The following is a 21,929-nucleotide window of genomic DNA, read 5'->3' as shown; positions in this document are numbered from 1 at the left end:
GGCCTGCCCCACATGCTCAGACTTTGAGGGGCCCGATTCACCTGCCCAGGGAGATCACGGGGTTGGGGACCTATCGTGCGAGAAGATTCAAGAAAAGTCTCCAGGACTAATGTTCCAGTCCTGGACCTCAAGTCGCAGGGGTGATACTTGGGTACTGTCCGACGGGTCTCGGATGCCTTTCTCCTTCAGGGGAGTGGAGATGGCCTCATTCCCTGTCTCCTCAGCGTGCACTACAGTCTCTGAATGAGGAAGCCATGTGTGTCTGCTGCCTCCCTGAGCCTGTGTGTGGCCATAGATGGCTCTACACTCACAGCTCGACCCACACACTTCCTGGCAGCCCAGCAAAGGCTCTTTCTCTCAGTTCATGTTCCTTAACCCTTGGCTATACAGTGGGGCTCAGCGGGACCAAGCTGGGCTGTGGAGAAGGGGGCTGTGGGGCTTGCACCGTGATGCTTTCCAAGTATGATCATCTCCAGAACAAGATCGTGTATCCTTTGTCTGCTGGCTGACTGCTCGTGTGAGGACTGTGATAGGGGTCAGCTTGTGAGTGAGTAAGTGGGTGAGTGTGTGTGTGTGTGTGTGTGTGTGTGTGTGTGTGCAGAAGCATTTGCGCGCATGCGTGCGCACACGTGACCTTTCTAAAACCCACATTCTTTTCACATCCCGTGAAATCCTTCAACAGGTCTCAGTTTCTCCCAGGATAAAGTCCAGTGTCTTTGCTTAGCACAGGAAGCCCTTCACAGTATGCCCCACCTTTCCTCTCCAGTTTCTCTTTATGGGCCCAGCACTCTATTATTCATTCAGAGACAATTGTGAACATCTAACACACCATGCCCTTTCATTTCTCAGTCTTGGCATAAGCTGTTTCCTAAGTTTTCTTGAGTATTCATACTTCCAGAACTTTCCTACATAGCTGTTACTTACTCTTTAAGACTGGGCAAAATATCACCTCCTCCAGGAAGCCTTCCTTAATCTACCAAGATTGGGTTAGGTGTCCTTAATCCCATAATGTCCTGTGCACAGCTCTTCTGACACACTTACCATAAGATATTTAAATTGCATCTTCAGGGTGGCTTCTGTTTTCCTGGGTTGATCACAACCTATTAAAGAACAGAGATTTTTATCTTATTCACATTTACTTCTCAGCCCTCCCAGAGTGCCTGGCATATGGTTGGCTCTCAGTCACTGATGTTCGTTTTATAAGTGAATGAGTGGTGAATAAAAGAATGGATGTGAGCAAGCTCTATCTGAGGAGGTGATGTCTCATGTTCCCTGGGGATTCTGCCCTCCCAGGGGATTGGCAGAAATAGAGGTGGGTAAAAGCAGGGAATCAAAAATGCCAGGAGGTTCTGAAATTGAAGAGGCTAAGGAAGGGCCTGCAGACGGAGGAGCACACGTTGGGCCTGGAACCTGCCAGAAACTTCCTCTTGACTCAGCCTCCAAGGTCAAGCTGAGTAAGAGGTTGGTGAAAGTGACCCTGGATCCCTCGCTCCAGTTCGGAGGCCTAGGGTTCACTGATGGTTCCTGACCCCTCCAGGGCTCTGAAGGGGCTCAGGCCTCGCCTGTGGGGAGAGCTTCTTCTGTCCCTAACCCAGAGTCTTGGGTGGAGGGGCGAGGACACCTGTAGAAGAGACAAGAACATAATGTAGAGTGAAGAGAAATGATATACAGCATCACAAAGTGTCCCACGCCCTCAGATGACCTGAGTGGACAATGGAATGACCTTAATCTGAGCTTGCAGCCACTTTTCTGTCAATGCCTGCCTGGCCCCCATCTGTTCTTTGCACCATGTTGCCGTGACGACTGTGGAAGGAATAGGAAGCACCAAGTCGAGGCTGCATCCTGTGCAGGTAACCAGAGCTCATGACAAGGTAGCAGACTTGCCCTGGGTTGTGGAGCTGAGTGTTTGTGCCTGGGCAAAGGAGACCTTTGGCCTGGCCACTTCCTCATCACCTCCAAGGGGAGGCGCTGTGAGGCACAGAGAGGAGGCGCCCAAGCCTCACGCTTCCTCCTGTGTCTAGGGTGGATGTAACATTTCATGACCCCCAGAAAACCAAGAGGTCCATTGGATCTGATGACTGGGCCGTCCAGCTGCAGCAGAACTGGAGGGAGGAGGGCTGGGTGAACTTCCTTAGCTTGTGCCTAAGTGTGCTTAGGAAGCCCTGTGTCTCCCCAGAGTCATGATTCCAAAAGCTCCGTGCCCCTTGATAAGAAGCCCACCTACTCCCTGTTCCCTTGAATGGCAATCCCATTGTACCTCTCAGCTCCCTGGCTGGGCCCCTCCCCTTCTCCATCTTCACACTCTCCGTAGGTGAGCTTAATACCATCTGGATGCGAATGGCACTCACATTTATATCTTCAGCTTTGACAGCAACTCAGAGGTTAGAGTCATATTTCCAACTGCTTACGTGACATCAATATATGAATGTCTAATCTCAAACTTAACAAAACCCTATTCTTTCCAGACTTCTTCCTTCCCTAGTCTTCCTCCACCTGAGTCAATGGCAAAAGCATCCACCCAATTGCTCAAGAGAAACATCTAGGAGTCACCTTTGCTTCTTTGTCTCATACACCACCCCTACTCCATCCGAAGCAGTGTCTAAGCTACTTCCAAATCCTACAGTGAAACCTTCATTTTCTCTCAGTTGCCCTATTACTGCTTAGTCCGAGCAACCATTGACTGGACCACACGATGTCCTTGTCCCCTGTTTCTACTCTTGCCCCCTCCAGCCCATTCCCCACTCAAAAGCTCAAGTGATTCTTTAAAACCTAAGTTAGATCTTATCACACCCTGCTGAAAATTCCCTAATGACTTTCCATCACGCCCAGAATGCAAGTTCTGATCCCTAGCATGGCTCACGAGGAGCTGCATGTCTGGCTGCTGCCTATTCCCCCAGGATTTCTCTCATCCCGGCGAGTTCAAGCTGCACTGGCCTCTCCGTGATTCTGGCGCACCTGGCTGTGCACTTGCTGTGCTCAGGGGTTTTGTCCTTGCTGTTCCCTCCGTCTGGAATACACTCTTCCTTGATCCAAATTGTGTTATTAAATTCAACTGAAAGGTCAGCTTTTCAGAGCCATCATTTCTGACCACTTGAGTAGCCAGTAGTCACTCTGGGTCCTGTCGTCCTGTACTAATTCTCTGCCTAACACTGACTTCCACCTGCAACTTTCTCGATCTTTGTTATTTTTTTGGGGGGTCACTATTTCCCCTACGGGGAGGACATGACCTTCATGAGACCAGGGACCCCATCTCCTTTCTTTACTGTCCTGTCCCCAGTGCTTTAACCATTCCTGCACTCAATTGTTCTCAGTAAATATTCATAAAATGAATGAATATATATGCTAGGCACTGGGAATACAGTTATCTAATACTTTTACTTAACGTAAGTACCCAAGAGACAAAAACAAAAAATAAGATGTGGAGAATCTCCTTGTAATTAAAAATCTTGCAGGTTTGAATGTAACTTCTGTGACATTCAATGCGTTTAGCAAATTCTATATTATAGGATTCTTTTGCCAATTCTTATTTCCTCAGTGGACTTCAAGAGTTTCCTTCATTTAAGAAGACAGTGGTGTTCTAGTTTGGAATAAGATGCACTTGGTTTTTCTTAATAAATGCTGGTTGAGTTGGATGGTGGGGTAGTGTAGTTAGAAGAACATGACACAGCTCTTGGCATTCACCATGCATGTCCTTGGATAAATCTTTTAAACTCTGGACTTGCTTCCTCCTCTGTTCAGTGAATGCAAGGAAGGGTAAGAAGTCCCTTCTAAGAGTTGATTCTGGGTGGTGAACACACAAAGTGATTTATAGATGATGTAATACAGAACTGTACACCTGAAATCTATGTAACTTTACTAACAATTGTCACCCCAATAAAGTTTAATTAAAAAAAATAATAAAAGAACTAAAAGAAGGCCCTTCTAGCTCTAATATTTGCCATTCTTTTTTAATTTTTTATTTATTATTATTATTTTTATTTGCCATTCTTTGAAGGGACTTTCCTACTAATAACTAACACTGGTTGACTGCCCACTAAGTGCCGGGTATAATGTTAAGCATTTAATGTGAATTATCTCATTGACTCCTCACCATAGCTCTGGAGGCAAGTACTAGGATGGTCCACATCATACAGATGAAGGATTAATGGCTCAGAGAGGTTTGGTAGCATAACCAAGGTCATGGTTGGTAAGTGGTGGCACTAGGATTTGACTGTGCAGTGACTGCTCCTCCACACTGCCTGTTGACATGGCCTGGCTCCAGCTGAGGCATGTAGGGAGTTTGAGAGGGGTTCATGCCATCTGTCCCTTTTAGGAGAGAATTGCCAAATGCCATGGTTCCCAGTGTGGGTTCTGCACCCCTGGCATGGTCATGAGCATGTACACGCTGCTTCGGAACGAGCCCAAACCCACCATGGAGGAGATCGAGGATGCTGTCGAAGGTATGGGGGATGCAAATGGGGCTCTGTGGAATCAGGACAGGGCCCGAGTGGATGCGAGGAAAGGGCTAAGAGTCCGAGGCACTGCCCTCTGGAGGAAAGGCTCAGGCCACCCCAACATGGTGGCTAAGATCTGCCGGAAGGTTGGCCATCTCTTAATTTGAAGAATACTCAGGTGGGTTGGAGACATCCTTAGATTGCCTGACTTAGTGTTTGTCTTCCCGAGGTGTCTGCCTGCCCTTCATCTACAGTGGGATAGCGTGGCAGTGGGTGGCTGGCATAGGAGGAGATTATTTGGAGAACTCCACAGGGGCTAGTGATATTGTTTCCTTCCCTGTCAGGTTTCAGCAGAATAGCATTCTGAAGGCAAAGGCCACATATGAGGGAGGCGGCATGATTCTGAGCCTTGGGCAGACATGGATTCCCACTTTGCCTCTGTGAATGGACCCAGGAGCCTGGGCCAGCTGTCTGTCCCTCTGAATTGAATAGAGAAGTCTCCCCATCCATTCACCATTTCAGTGCATCATTTATTCAGTTATACTGAGTTGTATCATATGTCATGCACTACCTAGAGCACAAGGGACACAGGGATGAAAGATACAATACCTACTCTCAAGGAGTTCCCACTCCGAAGAAGAGAGTTCATAATATAGTTTGATAATCTCACTCATAAAACTGACTAGGTATCGTGGGAGCTCTTAGGAGGGGCACCTGAATCTGTGTGGGCATTCTGGGAAGACTTCCTGGAAGAAGTGATAGGTGTTTTCAAGTCAGTAGTAGAAGGAGGAAAAGGGCATTCTAGGCAGAGAAAACAGAGTATGCAAAGAGAGCATCTAACTGAGCCAGGAGCCAAGCCACAAACCCCTCACCTGCCCTTGGCGCCAGTGCAGACATTGAAGCTCTCTTCTTGGCCCACAGGAAACCTGTGTCGCTGCACAGGCTACCGACCCATCCTCCAGGGCTTCCGGACCTTCGCCAGGGTAAGTGGGGGCCCCAGGACAGCAGTGGCCCTGCTTCTAATGTAGCAACACTCAGGAAATCACAGCTGGAGAGATGCCAGAGATTCTGGATTACAGAGAAGAGAGATAACCTGGCCAGCTAGCAGGTTCTCAAGCTGCAAATACCTGGCATGGGCAGTGTACTCTGCCGTTCTTAGACAGGGTTTCTCATCAATAGCTTGAGAACTTTCCTTCAGGGAAAGCCTGGAGAACCAGTCCTGGAAGAGGCATGGTGCCAAAAGCCTAACTTCCCCCAGGGCATTCGTGCTTGTCAGCTTTTCAGGAGACTGGCACACTCAGCCCATGGTACAGGTGCTGAATGTGGCGTGTAATAACCCAACCTGACTCAACACCCGCGCCCCTCCTCCTTTCCTCTCCCGCTGCCTTCTGCAGTTGACACTCTGCTGGGCTTATGGAACTGCTTCTCAGTCTCCAGACAGCTTTTGAACTCTGGCAGTGTTCATAGAACTCTGAGTGAGAAGCCACAGGCAGGGTGTATGGGCATCGCCTATATAAGCACAGATACACACCTGCCATCTGGTGAGGAAGGCAGAGGCTGGCCTCTCCTTTCTTGGCTTAGTCTGTCCAGATAATTGCCTGATTCTCCAACTGGCTGAGCTTGATTCTGACTCCAGTCATGCTGTGTCATCTCAGTTTGATTCAAGGTTGAGAATAGAATCACAGACTCCTGTGCTTTTCACAGATCTATAGGGTTGATGCATTACGAAAAGGAGTGTCTCATCTAAGTAACTCCAAAGGGGTGGAGAAGGAAATGAGAATTTTAAGGATGGGAAACACCACACCCTGGTAAGGAACTAAAAGGTGTGGATTTAATTGAAAACGACTGAAGGCTCAGATTCAGAGTCTGCAGACCTGGGTTCAAATCCCATTCATCACTTAACTAATGCATGACCTTGGGCAAATTTCCTTGTTTCTAAAATGGGGATTATAATAATACCTACCTTGTAGTGTTCGTTGAAAGCACTTATTGTAAACCCCTTAGAACAATACTGGACATATCTTAAGTATTCAGTAAATGGCAACTAAATTATGAGGCTGGTACATTTCTTCCATGAACAGTATTTGATCCTTATAAATGGTTCAGCTTCCGTGAGAACCAGGAATTCTTAATTTTGTCCACAAACTTATTTCACAGGAGACTTCTCCCAGATATACAATCTCACCAGTCCTTCTAGTTTCTCAAAAGAGAAAGCCTTTTGAGTGTACAGCAGTGCTCTTTCCCGTGGGTGAGCTGGTTCCTGATTCCGTTGAACAGCAGTGCTTCCCTCAGGCCAGCTGCCTGGCCGTGGCTCACAGAGCAGAGCAGAGCGCAGCAGAGTGCTCTGAGCAGCCGAAATGACCTGCACAGAGTGTGCGGAGAAGCTCACTACATTACTCATTAGAGACCCCTGAGCCTCGATTCACAGCCTATTAATTATCATTTTACCCAGTTCTAAGACACCTGGTTATCACGTTTTCATGCCCAGAGCACATACTAGAAAAGGGTGAGGAGAATCTGCTGGAGGGAGGCTCACGGTCCACAGCAAGAAATGACAGGGTCCATCCAGTAGCAAGGAAGGAAATGGAGGAATCCTAAAACTGAGCATGAGCTCAGCAGTCTTAGCCTACTGAGAACAGTGGAAGTCTCTCCAGGGGGAAAACTGCCATCTCCAAGCTCAGTAGACCATGAGGACAGTGACACATTGTCCATCACAATAACTTATGTCATGGACACATCAATGAATTATCAAGGAAAAAGATCTAAGTAAGAATGTGCTGGCGTTTTAATTATCTGGAAAATGTCCTTCCGTGAAATACATGCCCCCCTCCCCCGCCGCAAAGACTGGGTCAGTGAGGCTGCTCTGTTACCCTATGCAGTTTCTGCTCATACTTAGGTCCTGCTGATTCCCCTGCATCACTCCTTCTCCAAGAAGAAAGATGAAAAGAGGCACTAGAGGAACCTTCTTTTCTCTCTCCTTTTCTGTCTAAATAGAAAGAAGAAGGGCAAGGTGGTGGCGGGGAGGTCCAAAATCGAGCAGCTCTGAGATCCAATGGCGAAGCTGTGAATGCAGGAGAGGTCTGCCCGCAGGGCAGCGTGTGCAGGGGGTCGAGGCCGGGGGGTTTCTCTCCCAGTGCCAAGTCTGACAGTCCTTTCAGGTTTCCAAAGACCTCATCTTTGGCCCCATGGCCCTCTGAGCGCTTTCTTGGGAACACTAGTGGGTTGTGACTCATCCTTTGGGAAATGTCAGCATGAAATGGTGTAATTCATATGCAGAAGGTCTGCCCTGGCCTGTTCCTCCAGGAATTAATTGGCCGCTCTGGAAATGTGTCTGGGGTGTGCCTGGGTTTTCCCCACTTTTGCCCGTCAGCACAACTCTGATTCTGGAGCGTGTCCTGAGGTCCTCAGCTGATATTCCTGCTTTCGTGGGGCAGATCAGTCAGGTGAACACACCCCTTCCCTGGCGCGTTGATCCTCTACTCTGTGCTCTGCCGCTGGCATCCTGAGAGGTTCTGAGCACGTCCTTTCCTCATCGGTGTGGGTCATCAGACCTGTACCCTTCCTCCAGAACTGGCCCACAGTGAGGAATAAAGAATGCTTGGCTTTCTGGTCAGAAGTGTGCATAAGCATTGGTGAGGCCATCAAGCACACAGGCTGGACACATCCCTGGACCCAGCACTGGTCTTGGACATCCTTGTCAGGAGCCCCACAAAAACCCCAGCATGGGGGGCACCCAGCCAAGCTCCACAGAACTCATTGATCTAGAAATAAAGGCTCTTGAATGCTCACAAAACCAAATGGGAATTTCTGTCACAGAGGCTTTCTACGGAAGGAGCACTAAAGAGGGAAAATGGGCATAAAGTTATGTTTTGATAAAGTAGGACCTATCTTTATGGAGAAATTTTCTTAAATTCCCCTGCTGCTTCCAGGAGAGATCCTATTTGTTTATTCTTGAGTTATTTATTCTCCATTAACCATGCAAGAAAAAAGTTAAAGCAGAGGCCTTACCTCTATGCGAAGTCAAGTGGAATGGGTTAAGTGTGTGCTATTTCTATTGATGTGGGCATAGGTGTCAGAGCTAGATTTCATTGGACATTAATAATGTAGGTTCTTTAGCTTCTGTAAAAACTCTTTGCAAATATTTTTGTGTGAATGTTGGTCATCTCTCTAGGATGGTGGATGCTGTGGAGGAAATAAAGACAACCCAAACTGCTGTATGAACCAGAAGAAAGACCACATGGTAAGTGGGTCCTCCTCTGCCTGGAAGTCTGGGGGCCAATCGCAGATCAAAGGAGCTGGTGGACTCTCTCTATGCTCTTGGCAGTGGTGGCTAAAAAGAAAGCAGTTATGCCCAGACTAAGAGGGTGGTCAATATGCACATTAACCCTGGGGGCCCTTGCAAGAAGACCTCCTTGTTCCTGCCTTCCAGGAGGTGCCAGTCTTTCTACAGCCTGCGGGGGTCTGTGAATGAGCACGCTTGGACAGCCTGGATCAATCCTATGGGACATTTTAAAGGAAGAGATATTGTACCAACACATCTGTTCCCTTTCTCAGCAGGTCATTCTCTCACCATCTTTATTCAACACAGAGAAGTTCATTCCCATGGATTCTACCCAAGAGCCCATCTTCCCCCCAGAATTGCTGGTAGGTGATGCCCCAGGCAAAGGCCCAACTAAGACTCTGTGCCCTTGATGCTGGTGACACCAATTCCCCGGAGTGGGGACTCAAGCCCTGGGTTAAGAAAGTTCTTGGATTCACATGGGAAAGAATTCAAACATGAGGGATAATACAGAGTTTTAAATGAAAGTAAGTTTATTTAGCAGAGTAAGTAATAAAAGAAAGGCCACCCCGCAGACAGAGCGGTGGTCTCTAATCACTAGGGGAAGAGAGACGCCCTCCTCCCGTCGGGGTTTATATGTATATCTTGTTTCCATGGAAAATTTCTTGTTATAGGGAACTTCTGCAAGGTAGAAGAAGAATGGGTCAGGTTTACCTTTAACTTTTGGAAGCTACAGCCTGTGACTAGTTTGTAATAGGTTTAATTACAGGAGTGGCCATAATGCAACCTCTTTGCTCAATAGGCTTTGGGTGGTCTGTTCTGTGTGATTGATTGATGTCGGCCTGAGTTCTGTGTCTTGGAGGACACAGGCAGCTGGCTTGGAATCCCACCTCCTAGCTCCTTCTCTTGTAAAAACAGTCCTCATGCTCCTTCCCTATGTTACCATGAGCTCCTGGAGACTCGCTTTATTTCATGCGCACTGGGAACTCTGTATTCTCCTTGTCCTTTAGGTTTCAGTCGGAATTTGCCTTCTTTTCTCTGACACCCAGGGGTCAAGTCCCTCTGTCACATACTCCCACAGGGACCCACATTTCTCTCCTTCTCACATATGTCACTCTGAGGACAGGAAATGAATCTCTCTTGAATATGACAGGTGCTCTAGAAGTATTTGCCGACCTCCTGGCTACATCTAATACATCAGCTACCCCATACCCAACCCAAGCAACCCATTCTTCTCCTGTAAGCAGTCCACTTATTTAAAAAACACATAAACACACAGAAAAAGAGAGTTTACTCCAAGGCCACAATCCATGCTCTGTTTTAAGGACACCTCTCACAACTACTGTCTCACCTAGATGATTCTGCTCCTTTACTCCAACATTTATGGTAAGTAAAGAATCGAGTCACTCTTAGAGCTTCTCAAGTGCAGATTTCTCCAGGGCTGTCGAGCACATGAAGTTTGCCTTATGAATTCAGAGGCCAGAAAGGGCTTTGTGGCAGGCTGCCAGAATGCCTTTCTCTGGATTGTACAACCTTGAAAACACTGTCAACTTGATTTTGGAATTCTCTCTCAGCCAGCATCACCTCGCATGCCCTGGGAGCAGCTCTGTTGCATTCCCTTTGATCCCTCTTTCTTTGCAGCCCGTTTCCTCCTACACCTTGTCCACTGCACCTGCTGGAGAGAGTGTGGCACAGTTTAGGTTGCCTTGTGACCTTTGGCTAGTCACATAACTTCTCTGACCCCCAGTTTCCTCCTTTACCTGTATCAGGTGGGGCTCACTCTTCTCTGATGCCTTCTAAAGACTCAGAGAAATAACATATATAATAATTGTAACCTAGTTCCTGCCTCAATCCGTAGTAGTTCCTCTCACTTCTAGCCGACGTGTATTTTCATTCTGAATTCAGAATTAAACAAGTCAGTAGAAGACTTGGTCCCACTGTGGACTTAGAGCAAGGGCAATGGTAATGGCCTTGGGAGGAAGGAGACAGCACAGTAAGAAAACTGCATTTTCCAGAGGCTGAAAGATGCTCCTCAGAAGCAGCTGCGTTTTGAAGGGGAGCGTGTGACCTGGATCCAAGCCGCAACCCTGAAGGAGCTCCTGGACCTCAAAGCCCAGCACCCCGAGGCCAAGCTGGTGGTGGGGAACACCGAGATAGGTAAGGGCCTGGGAAGCACTGGGGACTGCCTGGGTGCCTGGGACCCATACGGAGTCCTGGACACTTGAATTCCTGCACAACCCCCGGTTTTGGAGTCACACATACTTTGTTCAACTCCTTGTTGGCTGTGTGTCTTTGGAAACATAATTTCTCCTCCCCTACCACATGTTCCCATCACAGCTGACAGCCATTTACTACCTGAGCCAGCACCTTTCCACGTGAGGCCAAGAGCCTGGAAACTGCTCTCCTGGCTCTGTCCCCACAGTCTGAATGTTAGACTTCTGTGTTCTTATTACTGTTACACCCTGAGTTGAATAATAGCTTAAGTACTGAAATGTGTCCTCTCTTATCTGTGTAGTTTGGGCAAGAAACTTAACCTTCCTGTGTCTCAGTTTCTTAATCTATAAACAGAAAAACTGTATCTCATAGGGTTTTTGTGAGAATTAAGTGAATTAAAATATATGAAGTGCTTAGGAGGGTTACTGACATATTTTAATGTCCTGTGTTTTCTAATACTGTTTTAAACACAAACACACATGCGCGCACGGACACACACAGACACATACCAGTTTTTGGGCTGATAGTGTGCAGACCACACTTAATCCTGCCTTTCGCCCACTGCACTTTTTGTCCTGAAACATACACAGAGCATGTTACGATTGTGAATATGTCATACAGTGTCATGCAAGGTGTCACGCGGGGTCCCTGGTGCCGCTCCCCACATAAGAATGCAGGATATGGTGAGGCCAAAAAGGAACACCCACGGAGCCATAGATGGGGGAGTCATACTACTGTAGTCTTGCTGGTGGCTGAATTGGAGACAAAGGAAGCAGGAGCCACACAATCCGCAACCCGCTGTCCACTTGTCTCTGCCAACCAACCAACCTCACTTGCTAGCTGCAATCCGCCGTGCTAACTGCAATCTGCTCTTGCTAGCTCAGCCACCATCTTCTTGCTAGCCCCCATTTGCTGCTAGCATAGCCACAGCAGTTATATTAGTGGCCAATGACTCACTGGTTACAGCTGACAGCCAACGAGCCACAGCTGATGGCCATCCAATCACAGTTGATGGCCATTTACTACCTGAGCCATCACGTGAGGGAGAAAGCCTAGAAACTGCACTCCTGGCTCTGTCCCCACATACACCCTGTGCACGGAGGTGGGAAAAGGTGCTGAGTCCTGCCATGGCGATAGGACAGCAGGTCTCTAACGTCAGGCTTCCCGTTTCTCTCCAGGCATTGAGACGAAGTTTAAGAACAAGCTGTTTCCTGTGATCATCTGCCCCACGTGGATCCCTGAGCTGAATTCAGTGGAGCATGGCCCAGAGGGTAAGGGGAGGTTCACCTGAGCCCACAAAGGGGCTGGGATGCTGAGGATGCGTCCCAGGGGAGATGGCGGATGCCAGGACAGCCTCTTTGGCTCTCACTGCCAGCTGCTTGCCCTGCAGATGCCCAGCACAGAGGAAGGGGCACACTCCATTGCCTTCCTCCATTGAGCACCCGTGGAGGGGTGCCAGTGGGTGAGGGCTGTGAGATTTTTCACAGTTATTCTCAATGCCGTCTACACAATAGGATTGCTCCTGGGCGTAGGGGACAAGTGAAGGAAGTGCTTGGGTGCTTTTTATTATTATTTTTAAATACAAGCCAATACTTCGTTGTCAGAGATTGGATTTTATTGGGTTGAAATCCACTGGTTTAGAGGAGAGAGCACTCTGGTTGTAGGACAAGAGGCCTGGGGTTGAGTCCTGGCTCTTTTGTTAGCTGTGTGGTGTTGGACGAATCACTTAACCTTTCTGGGCCTTACTTGCCTCATCCCTGTCAGTCCGGGTAACCCTCACTCAGGTGCTGTAAAGCTTCAGAGGAGCTGTATATGAAAGCGTTTTCTGAGCTGAGAAGGAGTTGCTGTTATTCTGAACGCGTGTTTCCAGGTATCACCTTTGGAGCTGCTTGCACACTAAGCTCTGTGGAAAAGACCCTGCAAGAAGCCATTGCCAAGCTTCCTGCACACAAAACAGAAGTGTTCAAAGGAGTCCTGGAGCAGCTCCGCTGGTTTGGCGGGAAACAGGTCAAGTCTGTAGCGGTGAGTCCCTATTCAGGGACCCTCAAGGTCCTGGGGACAGGGCTTTTCCTCACACGTCAGAGGGATAATCTGGCCTCTGCTGCAGACCCTGTGGGCTTCAGACATTGTGCTTCGGATTGCCTGGGACGTTTGTTAAAATGTAGATTCCTGGGTCCCACCCTCAGAGATTCTTGTTCCGTAGGGCTGGGGTGAGCACAGCTGGTGCTTGTGAAGGAGATGGTCTGTAGGCCACTCCAAGAAACACTGGCTCTGTGACTTAGTCTTCCCCCCTGAGGTTAGAGAGATGGAGCCTCCGGCACCGCCTTCCTGAACTTGGCCGAGGCTGTCAGATGATGGATGGGAGATAAGTTAGGGAAAAGCCAAAGCAGGGAGGGGGACCGCCTTTCAGAGCTGGGGGAGAATCGGAAGTAGACTTCCTGAGTGGAGGGAGGGGTCCACCTGTTGACTGTCACAATCAGCCTTCAGACTAGCCCCCAAATTCCCAGCTGGCAGGTGGCATTCACATACCTTGTGCCATTTGAGGCTTATAAGAGTTGATGGCATTGAGAGGATAGCTATCCCTTCCATTCGATTTTTGGTAACTGTTTTTTTGTTTTTTTTAATTTTTAAAAAATTTATTGGGGTGACAATTGTTAGTAAAATTACATAGATTTCAGTTAAAAATTAAAACAAAAACCAGAATATAGCAAAACAGCCTACTCCCATTCTCCACACCCTACCCCAGTCACCTGCCACTTCCAATTGTAGATGAGATATCAACTCAGAAATCTCTACTGAGTTCCAAGCTCAGCTGGAACCTACTTCCAGGAAGAATTTGTTCTCATTGTGTAACTCGTTTCGTTCCTCTTTCCTAATAATTAGAACCCTGTGTCTGTTTCTCCTTACATTCTTTGCCAAGTTGCCAGGAAGCTCTGATCAAATTAGAGCAAATTGTCCATCCTGAAAGCTTCCTTCTCTTTTTCCTTGATCTTATCTTCTAGTTCTGTTTGACTAACTCTGTTTGGCCTCTGGGATAAGCCACCTTAACCCTTTCAGAATAAGGTTGAGTGAAATTAAACAAATGTAGAGGGACTGACCCCAATTTACCGACCAGTGAATTTCAGAGCTGGAACCCATTTCCAAGCATTCAGGTCTCAAGTTGGGCACATTGTTCTGAGTTTCTCTCTGTGCCAGTCTTGCATCTACTGGGGCTGGAGGTCCTTAGGTCTCCCTCAAGCGGGTGTCGTCCTCCTGTCCTGTGTTCAGGAGGCAGCGGGGTGAGCCAGGGTTCCCTGGGTGGGCTCTCACATGCTGTCTGCTTGTTCAGTCCGTTGGAGGGAACATCATCACCGCCAGCCCCATCTCCGACCTCAACCCGGTGTTCATGGCCTGCGGAGCCAAGCTGACCATCGTGTCCAGAGGTGAGCTGTCTCATGCAGAGGTCAGGAAAGAGGGCCTGGGGGCAGAAAAGTCTCATGAGATATGTTCTCATGTTCTGGAGAAACAGAGTGCAAAGTTCAATGACCCAGCTGTCCTGAGGTTAGGATTCCTGGAAGCTATAAGGGAGATGCACCCAGGTTGGGGGCCAGGAAAGCGGGGTCATTTCTCTACTAAGAGTCACAACAAGCCTTAAGAATTCTCCAGATGCCTTACCTAGTGGGGTATTGGAGCCAGAATGCACCAGCTCACCACAGCTGATTGCTGGATTTTCAGGGAGACTGTGAGCATTTGTTAGACAGGGACATTATTAAAAATTAAATTATATAAACTTGCAATGCAATAAGTTACATTGGAAACAAAGATAATAAACACTCAAAATTCACCACTTCCAAATTACATCACTTCATTTTACTATTGTCTAAGGTCATGAGATTACTTCCATCTATTGTATCTGTAGAGTGGAAATGCTATATAATGGTGTGCTACGGTGCAGTTTTCCTTGTCAGAGGGTCCTCAACACCTCCCCCATGTTTAATGACTTGCTAGGAGAATTCACGGGACTCAGCAGATAGTCGTATGCATGGCTGCGACTTATGCTAGAATATGCAAAGGAAAATCAGTAGAGGGAAAAGGCATATGGGGCAAAGTCCAGAGGGGGACACAAGCTTCCAAAGTCTTCTCCCAGTGGACTCACACAGGATGCACTTGATTCTCCTAGTAACACTGACCTTGACAACACATAAGAAGTTTCAGTCTATCAGGGAAGCTCCTTAGAGACTCAGCACCTAGAGCTTTCATTGGAGGCTGGTCACATAGCTCTTCTTCACAAGTACCAATGCACGGAAGGAAAGCAGGTGCTCTATACAAACCATGTCGTTTGTACAAACAGTTAGGTCCAGTGAGCCATTCTTATCAGGGAATGGTGTGAACCCTTCGAGAGCCAAGTTCGCAGAAGACAGCCAATGGCCAACCTTGTAAACAGGGCTTTCAGAAGATAGCAGACCTGCTGTGTCTATTCTGCTATCCTCTTTCCAACTTCACACTCAGTGATGTCACTCTGGTGGCTTGCAACTGGCTATTGTGGGGGTATTTGTATCACAGAAACTGGCCAATCAGGGTTTTCATTTCCCCTCAGAGAACTGATTGTTAAACATTCACCAGAAACCACTGTTTAAGGATTTCAGATGGAGGACTGTGGCCCCAGCTACGCCATCCATTCCCTCTGACTGTGAGCATCAGAGACCAGGATGGAGATGCCCCCTGCTGGGTTGTCTTATGCTCTCTCACATTGGTCCCTCTTCATCTTGCCTCTGTACAGGTACCAGGAAAACGATTCAGATGGATCACACCTTTTTCCCTGGCTATAGAAAGACCCTGGTCGGTCCAGAGGAGATACTGCTTTCCATCGAGATTCCTTATAGCAGGGAGGTAAGTGCTATGCTCGAGTCACTCCTACTCCTGCTAGGCTCCAGGCATGGAAACCAGGGTTGGCCTCAGGACCAACCTTAGCACCACTCAACTTAAACATTGATGGTCTTGTCTCTGAACTTTGCCTTTGACCAATCATATTCTTCCCTGGAGAACGAGGAGTTTCAGGGTAAGGGACACAGGGCATGGTTTAAAGAAGCTAGACAGCTAGATGTGTGATCCTGAGTGAGTCATTTCACCTTTCTGCGCCTTAATTTCTTCATCTGTAAAATCGGCAGTGTTGCCTACTGGGCAGGTTATTGTGAGGACTAAAAAAAATTCATCAGGTTCCTGGCAGATGTCAGGGAGCCAGAGGAGATCACCAGCTGGTAGCCAGCAACACAGTGTCAAGAACACATACAGCTCTCGAGTATTCCTGCCCAGGTCAGAGGAGACTTGGTTTCATCTGGTGAAGCATGGGGTTTGCATGCTGAGTGGAGAAGGTGCCTGTAAGTCAGATCCTCACACGCTCACCTTAAGCTTGACGAGGCCTTTATGCACTGACCTTGCCCTGGGTTGGCACGGATGAAGATTTTTGCTTCGTGAGCGGGTTTTCTGGCTTGTTCAGGCAGATCTTAATGCCTCTGGCTGCTTTGCTTTTGTTCCTTGGAGCCTGTGGTAGCTTCACCTGGCGTGGTTCTCTCCACTCTCAGCAGCAACACATTTCATGATGAACCTTTCAGAAAAGTGGTCAGTGAGAGGATCGGGAAGCAGCTATAAAGGAGAGTATTGAGGGTTTGCCAGAACTAATGCTTGAATGAGTGTTTCAAGGCATGTTTTGCCCTTGCTAATTTTGACCTCTTTAATGAGAATGCTAATTAAATTAGAGCAATTACATCCCTGAGGTGATTTCTTCATGATTTTCTAGCTTGTCCTTATAGACCATTGTGAGCAGTGATTCCCAGAGTTTTGTATTTCATAGATCAGTTAAAAAAATAATTTAAATTATGAGGTTGGGAAAGGCAGAAGCAAGGGGCACAGTACTGCCTAGTTTTTATTTTGCCAAGCTGGGACATTAACAAAATAAAATTCCTAAAAGAAAGGGGATTTCAATACCCCGAACTAGGAAGGATTTTTTAAGAAAGAACAGTTGACGACCTGACACTGACATTTCATGGCCACCCAGTGAAACATCACCATGGACTGGCACAGTCCTGCAAGTGAGCAGCTGGAACTTCTGCTGCAGAACCAAGTTAAAATTCTGGGCTCATTGCCCCATGGCCTTATTTGACACCAGGAATCTGAAGTAGCTTTATCATCAGGAGGGCTCTCTTTAGCTTCTTCAAACAAAAGCCTGTGGCCATGTTGGACCTCAGCGGCAGGCCTCATTGTGCTGTCATTTCCTTAAACCTCCTACATTTGATGTGAATCAGAATTTGTGGTGCCAGGGTGTATTCAAACCTCAAGTGGAACCTGACACAGAAAGGGCTTGATGTCAGATGGTTCTTACCTGGAAAGTAACTCATGCTCTCTTCCTCTCCCCAAAGACAGTCTAGTCTGGCTTGGACCAGGGGGAATGTGTGGTCAAAGCATAAAGGCAGTTATGGTCTCACACTAGTGCGATTCTTTCTGTCAGGAGGCAAGATTTCTAACTGTAGGCGATTGACTGGTGGGAGACACAAGTCAGTTTCTGCTAGGCCACAAGCTGAAGATGTGTTTCAAGCACCCTTTGGCATCTCAGTTTTTCTGCTTAAGAGGTAGCCCCTGAGGGGCTGGGTGGGCTCTGAGGCAGGGCTGAGGGGGCTCTCGGAGGAGGCTTTCTAAAAGCACCCTTCCTCCTCCCAGCTGTTTTTTTGGTTGAGAACACCTGATTCCTTTTTGTCCCTGACTTTCAGTTTTCCTAACTAACAGGGGGGGAATCCTGGTCCTCCCAGCTGCTGGGAATGTTATCTGGAACTTCTCCTGAAAAGGTGATAGTCTCTTATGCCCTGATCTTTGATTCCTCCCACCAGCTCCTTGCTCATTTGCTCTGGTGTTATCTTCTTACCTCACCTCATATCTCTGTGATTCTGGCTCACCGTTTGCAGTCCTTGCAAAACAGGGGGGGAAACAGGTACCTTTTTGTTCTGTTTCAGGGCGAGTTTTTCTCAGCATTTAAGCAGGCCTCCCGGAGGGAAGATGACATAGCCAAGGTGACCTGTGGCATGAGAGTCCTATTCGAGCCAGGAACCACACACATAAAGGAGCTGGCCCTTTGCTTTGGCGGAATGGCTGACAGAACCATCTCAGCACTCAAGACCACTCGGAAGCAGCTGTCACAGTAAGAGCTCACTGCAAAATAAAATTGCTGCTGCTGCTACAACTACCGTATTATTGGTGCTGCTACTACTACTCTGACTACTAGTAGTATTACTATTGCTGCCACTACCACTATTGCTACTGCTATTATCATGGTCACTACTACTACTACTATGATTACTGCTGCTAGTAGTATTGCAACTAATAGTATTCCTGCTGTTATACCATTATCATTGCTACTACTGCTGCTACTGTTCCTACTGCTATGACTACTAATATGCAGCCAAAGCTGCTATTACTGTTGCTACTGATACTGTTGCTCTTACTACTACCATTATTACTAATAGTAGTATTGCTACTGCTGCTGCTCTGCTGCTACTACTACTACTTTGAGTTTTACTGGTGCTTATACTATTACTACCACTGCTTCATCGACTACTACTACCACCACTACCTACTACTTTTGTTTCTACCACTACTAGTAGTACCGCATCTGCCGCTGCCAAATTACTACTAGTAGTGTTGTTGCTGCTCTTACTACTATTGCTATTGCTAGTACTGCAATTAGTACTGCGTCATTATTACTATGGCTACTACTACTTCTATGGCCACTATATAGCAGCAACTGTATCAAGCACTTCACTGACACTATCCTGTGTAATTCTTACAATAACCATGTTCATCAAATAAAGCTTAACTTCAGAGTTCGGCTCCTTGGTTCCAGTTTCTGGCTCCATCACTTACCAGAGAGGGAACATAAGTCAACCATGCCTCAGTTTTCTCACTGGTAAAATGAGTGTAAGATAATTTTTTCTGAATTTTAATTTGAATTAAAAATGGTGTTTCATATAATGTACTTAAGATATTGTAAGGACTCAGTAGATTTAACTATTATTTTTTGTGGTCCTTTAAAATTGCATCTATTTTTAAAGATGAGGAAACCGAGGTCCGAGGAGGTTAAGTAATTTGCCTAAAGTCACAAAACCATAAGTATCTGAGCCACATTTTGAACCAAGGTTCATACGACTCTGAGGCCCTGTGCACACCACTCCACACAAGTGATTCTGAGGGCTGGAGAGGAGCGCTCTCCCACACCCTGCTCTCTGGCAGTTTCTGGAATGAAAAGCTGCTACAGGAGGTGACTGCAGACCTGGCAGAGGAGCTGAAACTGTCCCCCGACGCCCCTGGTGGCATGTTGGAGTTCCGACGCACACTCACCCTCAGCTTCTTCTTCAAGTTCTACCTGACGGTGCTGCAGAAGCTGGGCCAGCAGGACTCTGAAGATGTAAGTGTAGGCTTCTGGGCAAGGCCCAGGCTCTCTGCAGCCCTTTTGTCTGGGGATGTGGTCTGGGTGAGGGAGTGCTGTGGACCAGGTGGTAAAGTTGCTTCTCTCTGGGCATCCAAGAACAGAGGAGCAAGGACCAGGGACACAGCCCAGGGAGCCACACGTAGATGGGAGCCGGCTGAGGGGCTGAGAGGCAGAGCCCTGGGCTGGGAGTCAGGATGTGGGTTCTTGTCTTTGTTGTGTCATTACCTCATGTGAGAACTTGAATAGTCAGGACTGTAAGTCTCAGCTATAAAATCTGCAAAAGGGGGAGGAGGGTAGGCAGGATGATCCTTCAGCGGTGTAGCTGATACGACCATGGTTTTATAGTTAGAATGGGGACGTCGAGTGTGATGGAAATGTAAGGTGTTGCTGCTACAGCCAGGGGGAATGTGCTCACTACAAGGTGTATATTCAGGAGAAGGTGCTGGCTGCGGTGAACCCCGGCTCCTGAGACTGGCTCACTACAACAAGCTTTTATTTATTTTGCACCTTTTATGTGGTAAAGATCACATGAGGCACTAGGGGGCAGCCTAGTGCAGGAGAAAACAGTCAAAAAGGCCAGTCTCGTGTGACAACTGAGGAGCTGGAGCATTGGAGAGCAACAGGAGAGAAGGCTTCACAGGTGTGGGGGACAGCAGGGCAAAATCCCTCTTTTAAAAACATTCATAATTCCTCTTATTTTCTGAATATAAAAGTAATAGAACTTATTGTGGAAAACTTAAAAAACAGAATTGTGTAAAGAAAATATTTAAATTATTCTACTCTCATGTCCTAGAGAAAACCACAGGTAATATTTTTGCTTATTCCTCTTATCTTTTTCTTACATTTATCTGCCCATCTGTCTGTCATTCTGTTTTTTCTCTCTCTCTCTTTCTTTTTGTCCTTCCTTACATCTGTTGATATATCTATCATCTTCCTTCCTTTTGATCTGATATATCGGTTTCTGAATAGATTTGGGTGTTTACTGCATGTAGAGTTTTACGTCCCCCTTGATTCCATTGAATTATATTGTGAACATTTCCTGTATCCTTAAATATTTCCCACAGAATTGAGGAGGAAAAGAAAGACTTTTCCAGGACGGTTGGGGGGAAATGATATTCCCAACACACAGGACAGTCTGCATAAATGAAGGAAGGAGGGAACCATTGGGTGTGTGGAGGAACTATGTACCATTCATTATGTATAGTGCAGGGCTGGTGGGAGAGAAATAGAGGCTGTAGTTAAATACTGAACTGTCAGAGCCCATGTTCAGATGTTGAGATAGATCAAACCAGTATACTAGGAAGACTGTAAAATGGGGAGATGAGGGAAGCAGTTGTTTTTACCGTTGGGGACAACCAAGGACGGGATCAATGATAGAAGTAGTCATGATCACCTCTGTTATTTTGCCTCCACAGAAGTTTGGTAGACTGGACCCCACCTTCGCCAGTGCCACGTTAGTCTTTCAGAAGGACCCTCCAGCTAACGTCCAATTCTACCAAGTGAGTATTTACAGTACATGGCTAATATCAGGAACACCTGCAGACATCATTAGATGATGCTGACCGTTGGTGAATGACCTTATTGAATTGCATGTGGGTGCTTATTTTTGTTTACTTTCCATATTTATGCCTTACTGTTGTGCATACGTATCCAGTGAAGAAAACGGGAATTACGTAAATGTCAATGAAGCTGTTTATCCCATTACTCACCTAAATTTACCTCTTGGGATTATTTTCATCTTCATCCGTTCCTTAAAGAAAACAAAAAACTTTCAATCCATTTTTTGGGTCCTCAGTGGGATTAATGTCAGGAATTCTCTTGAGCATGTAAACAAAACAAAACAAAACAAAACAAAAACTTTCTATCAACAGAAACTTTTGGAGACACAGTAGGTAAAGGGTCAGCTTTTACTAGAAATATTTTGGATTTTGTGGGTCACATAGTATCTGTATCAACAACTCAACTCTCTCATTGTAGTGCAAAAGCAGAGATAATAAGTAAATGAATGTGTTGTCTCCCAATAAAACTTTATTTATAAAAACAGGCAGTGGATCAGATTTGACCCATCGGTTACAATTCATTAATCTCTGCCTTAGAGAGTAGCGGTCCAATGCATGAGATCTGACCCTGTCTGCCAGGACTTGAAACCAAACATTGCCATTTCATAACTGTGTAAACTTGGACAAATTCCTTACTTCTCTGTGCCTCTTGGGCATGTTAATTATGTCTATAATGTGGATAATGGCGGCACCTGTATCATTGGATGATTTTGAGGATGAAATATGTTAGTAAAAGTAAATGGTATAAATAGTTTCTGGTATATAGTAAACAGTCAATAAATATTAGCCATTATTATTATTATTATTATTACTTTGAAAAACACATAAAACGATTTTTATTATAAAATGAATACGTGTTAGAACCTTTTGGAAAATACAGAAAAGTGTAAAGAAAATACAAATCACTGCAAATCCTCCAAATTCCAAGAGAAAAATTATTTTATTTTTTTCTTTCCATATTTATGCCTATATGAGCATGTATGTACTCT

At 46.6% G+C, this 21,929-nt stretch overlaps 1 protein-coding gene across 2 annotated transcripts in view; it reads left to right on the top strand.

Moving 5' to 3' along the window:
• Positions 1 to 21,929, top strand: part of XDH (xanthine dehydrogenase) — a 55,190-nt gene that overhangs the window by 7,797 nt on the left and 25,464 nt on the right. The window contains exons 3-16 of one of the 2 annotated variants that reach the window (XM_074331854.1): positions 391 to 487; positions 1,742 to 1,850; positions 4,313 to 4,439; positions 5,355 to 5,416; positions 8,605 to 8,673; positions 8,988 to 9,077; positions 10,728 to 10,869; positions 12,105 to 12,197; positions 12,797 to 12,948; positions 14,255 to 14,348; positions 15,686 to 15,795; positions 17,910 to 18,094; positions 19,183 to 19,357; positions 20,797 to 20,880. In XM_074331854.1, the coding sequence (XP_074187955.1) occupies positions 391 to 487; positions 1,742 to 1,850; positions 4,313 to 4,439; positions 5,355 to 5,416; positions 8,605 to 8,673; positions 8,988 to 9,077; positions 10,728 to 10,869; positions 12,105 to 12,197; positions 12,797 to 12,948; positions 14,255 to 14,348; positions 15,686 to 15,795; positions 17,910 to 18,094; positions 19,183 to 19,357; positions 20,797 to 20,880 (1,589 nt within the window). The remainder of the gene's footprint in view (positions 1 to 390; positions 488 to 1,741; positions 1,851 to 4,312; positions 4,440 to 5,354; positions 5,417 to 8,604; positions 8,674 to 8,987; positions 9,078 to 10,727; positions 10,870 to 12,104; positions 12,198 to 12,796; positions 12,949 to 14,254; positions 14,349 to 15,685; positions 15,796 to 17,909; positions 18,095 to 19,182; positions 19,358 to 20,796; positions 20,881 to 21,929) is intronic. The other variant, XM_074331855.1, reaches the window with a different exon arrangement.

The sequence above is a fragment of the Rhinolophus sinicus genome, linkage group LG05, assembly GCF_036562045.2.
Source record: "Rhinolophus sinicus isolate RSC01 linkage group LG05, ASM3656204v1, whole genome shotgun sequence".
NCBI lineage: Eukaryota > Metazoa > Chordata > Mammalia > Chiroptera > Rhinolophidae > Rhinolophus > Rhinolophus sinicus.
This window is presented reverse-complemented; position numbering and strand designations above follow the sequence as displayed.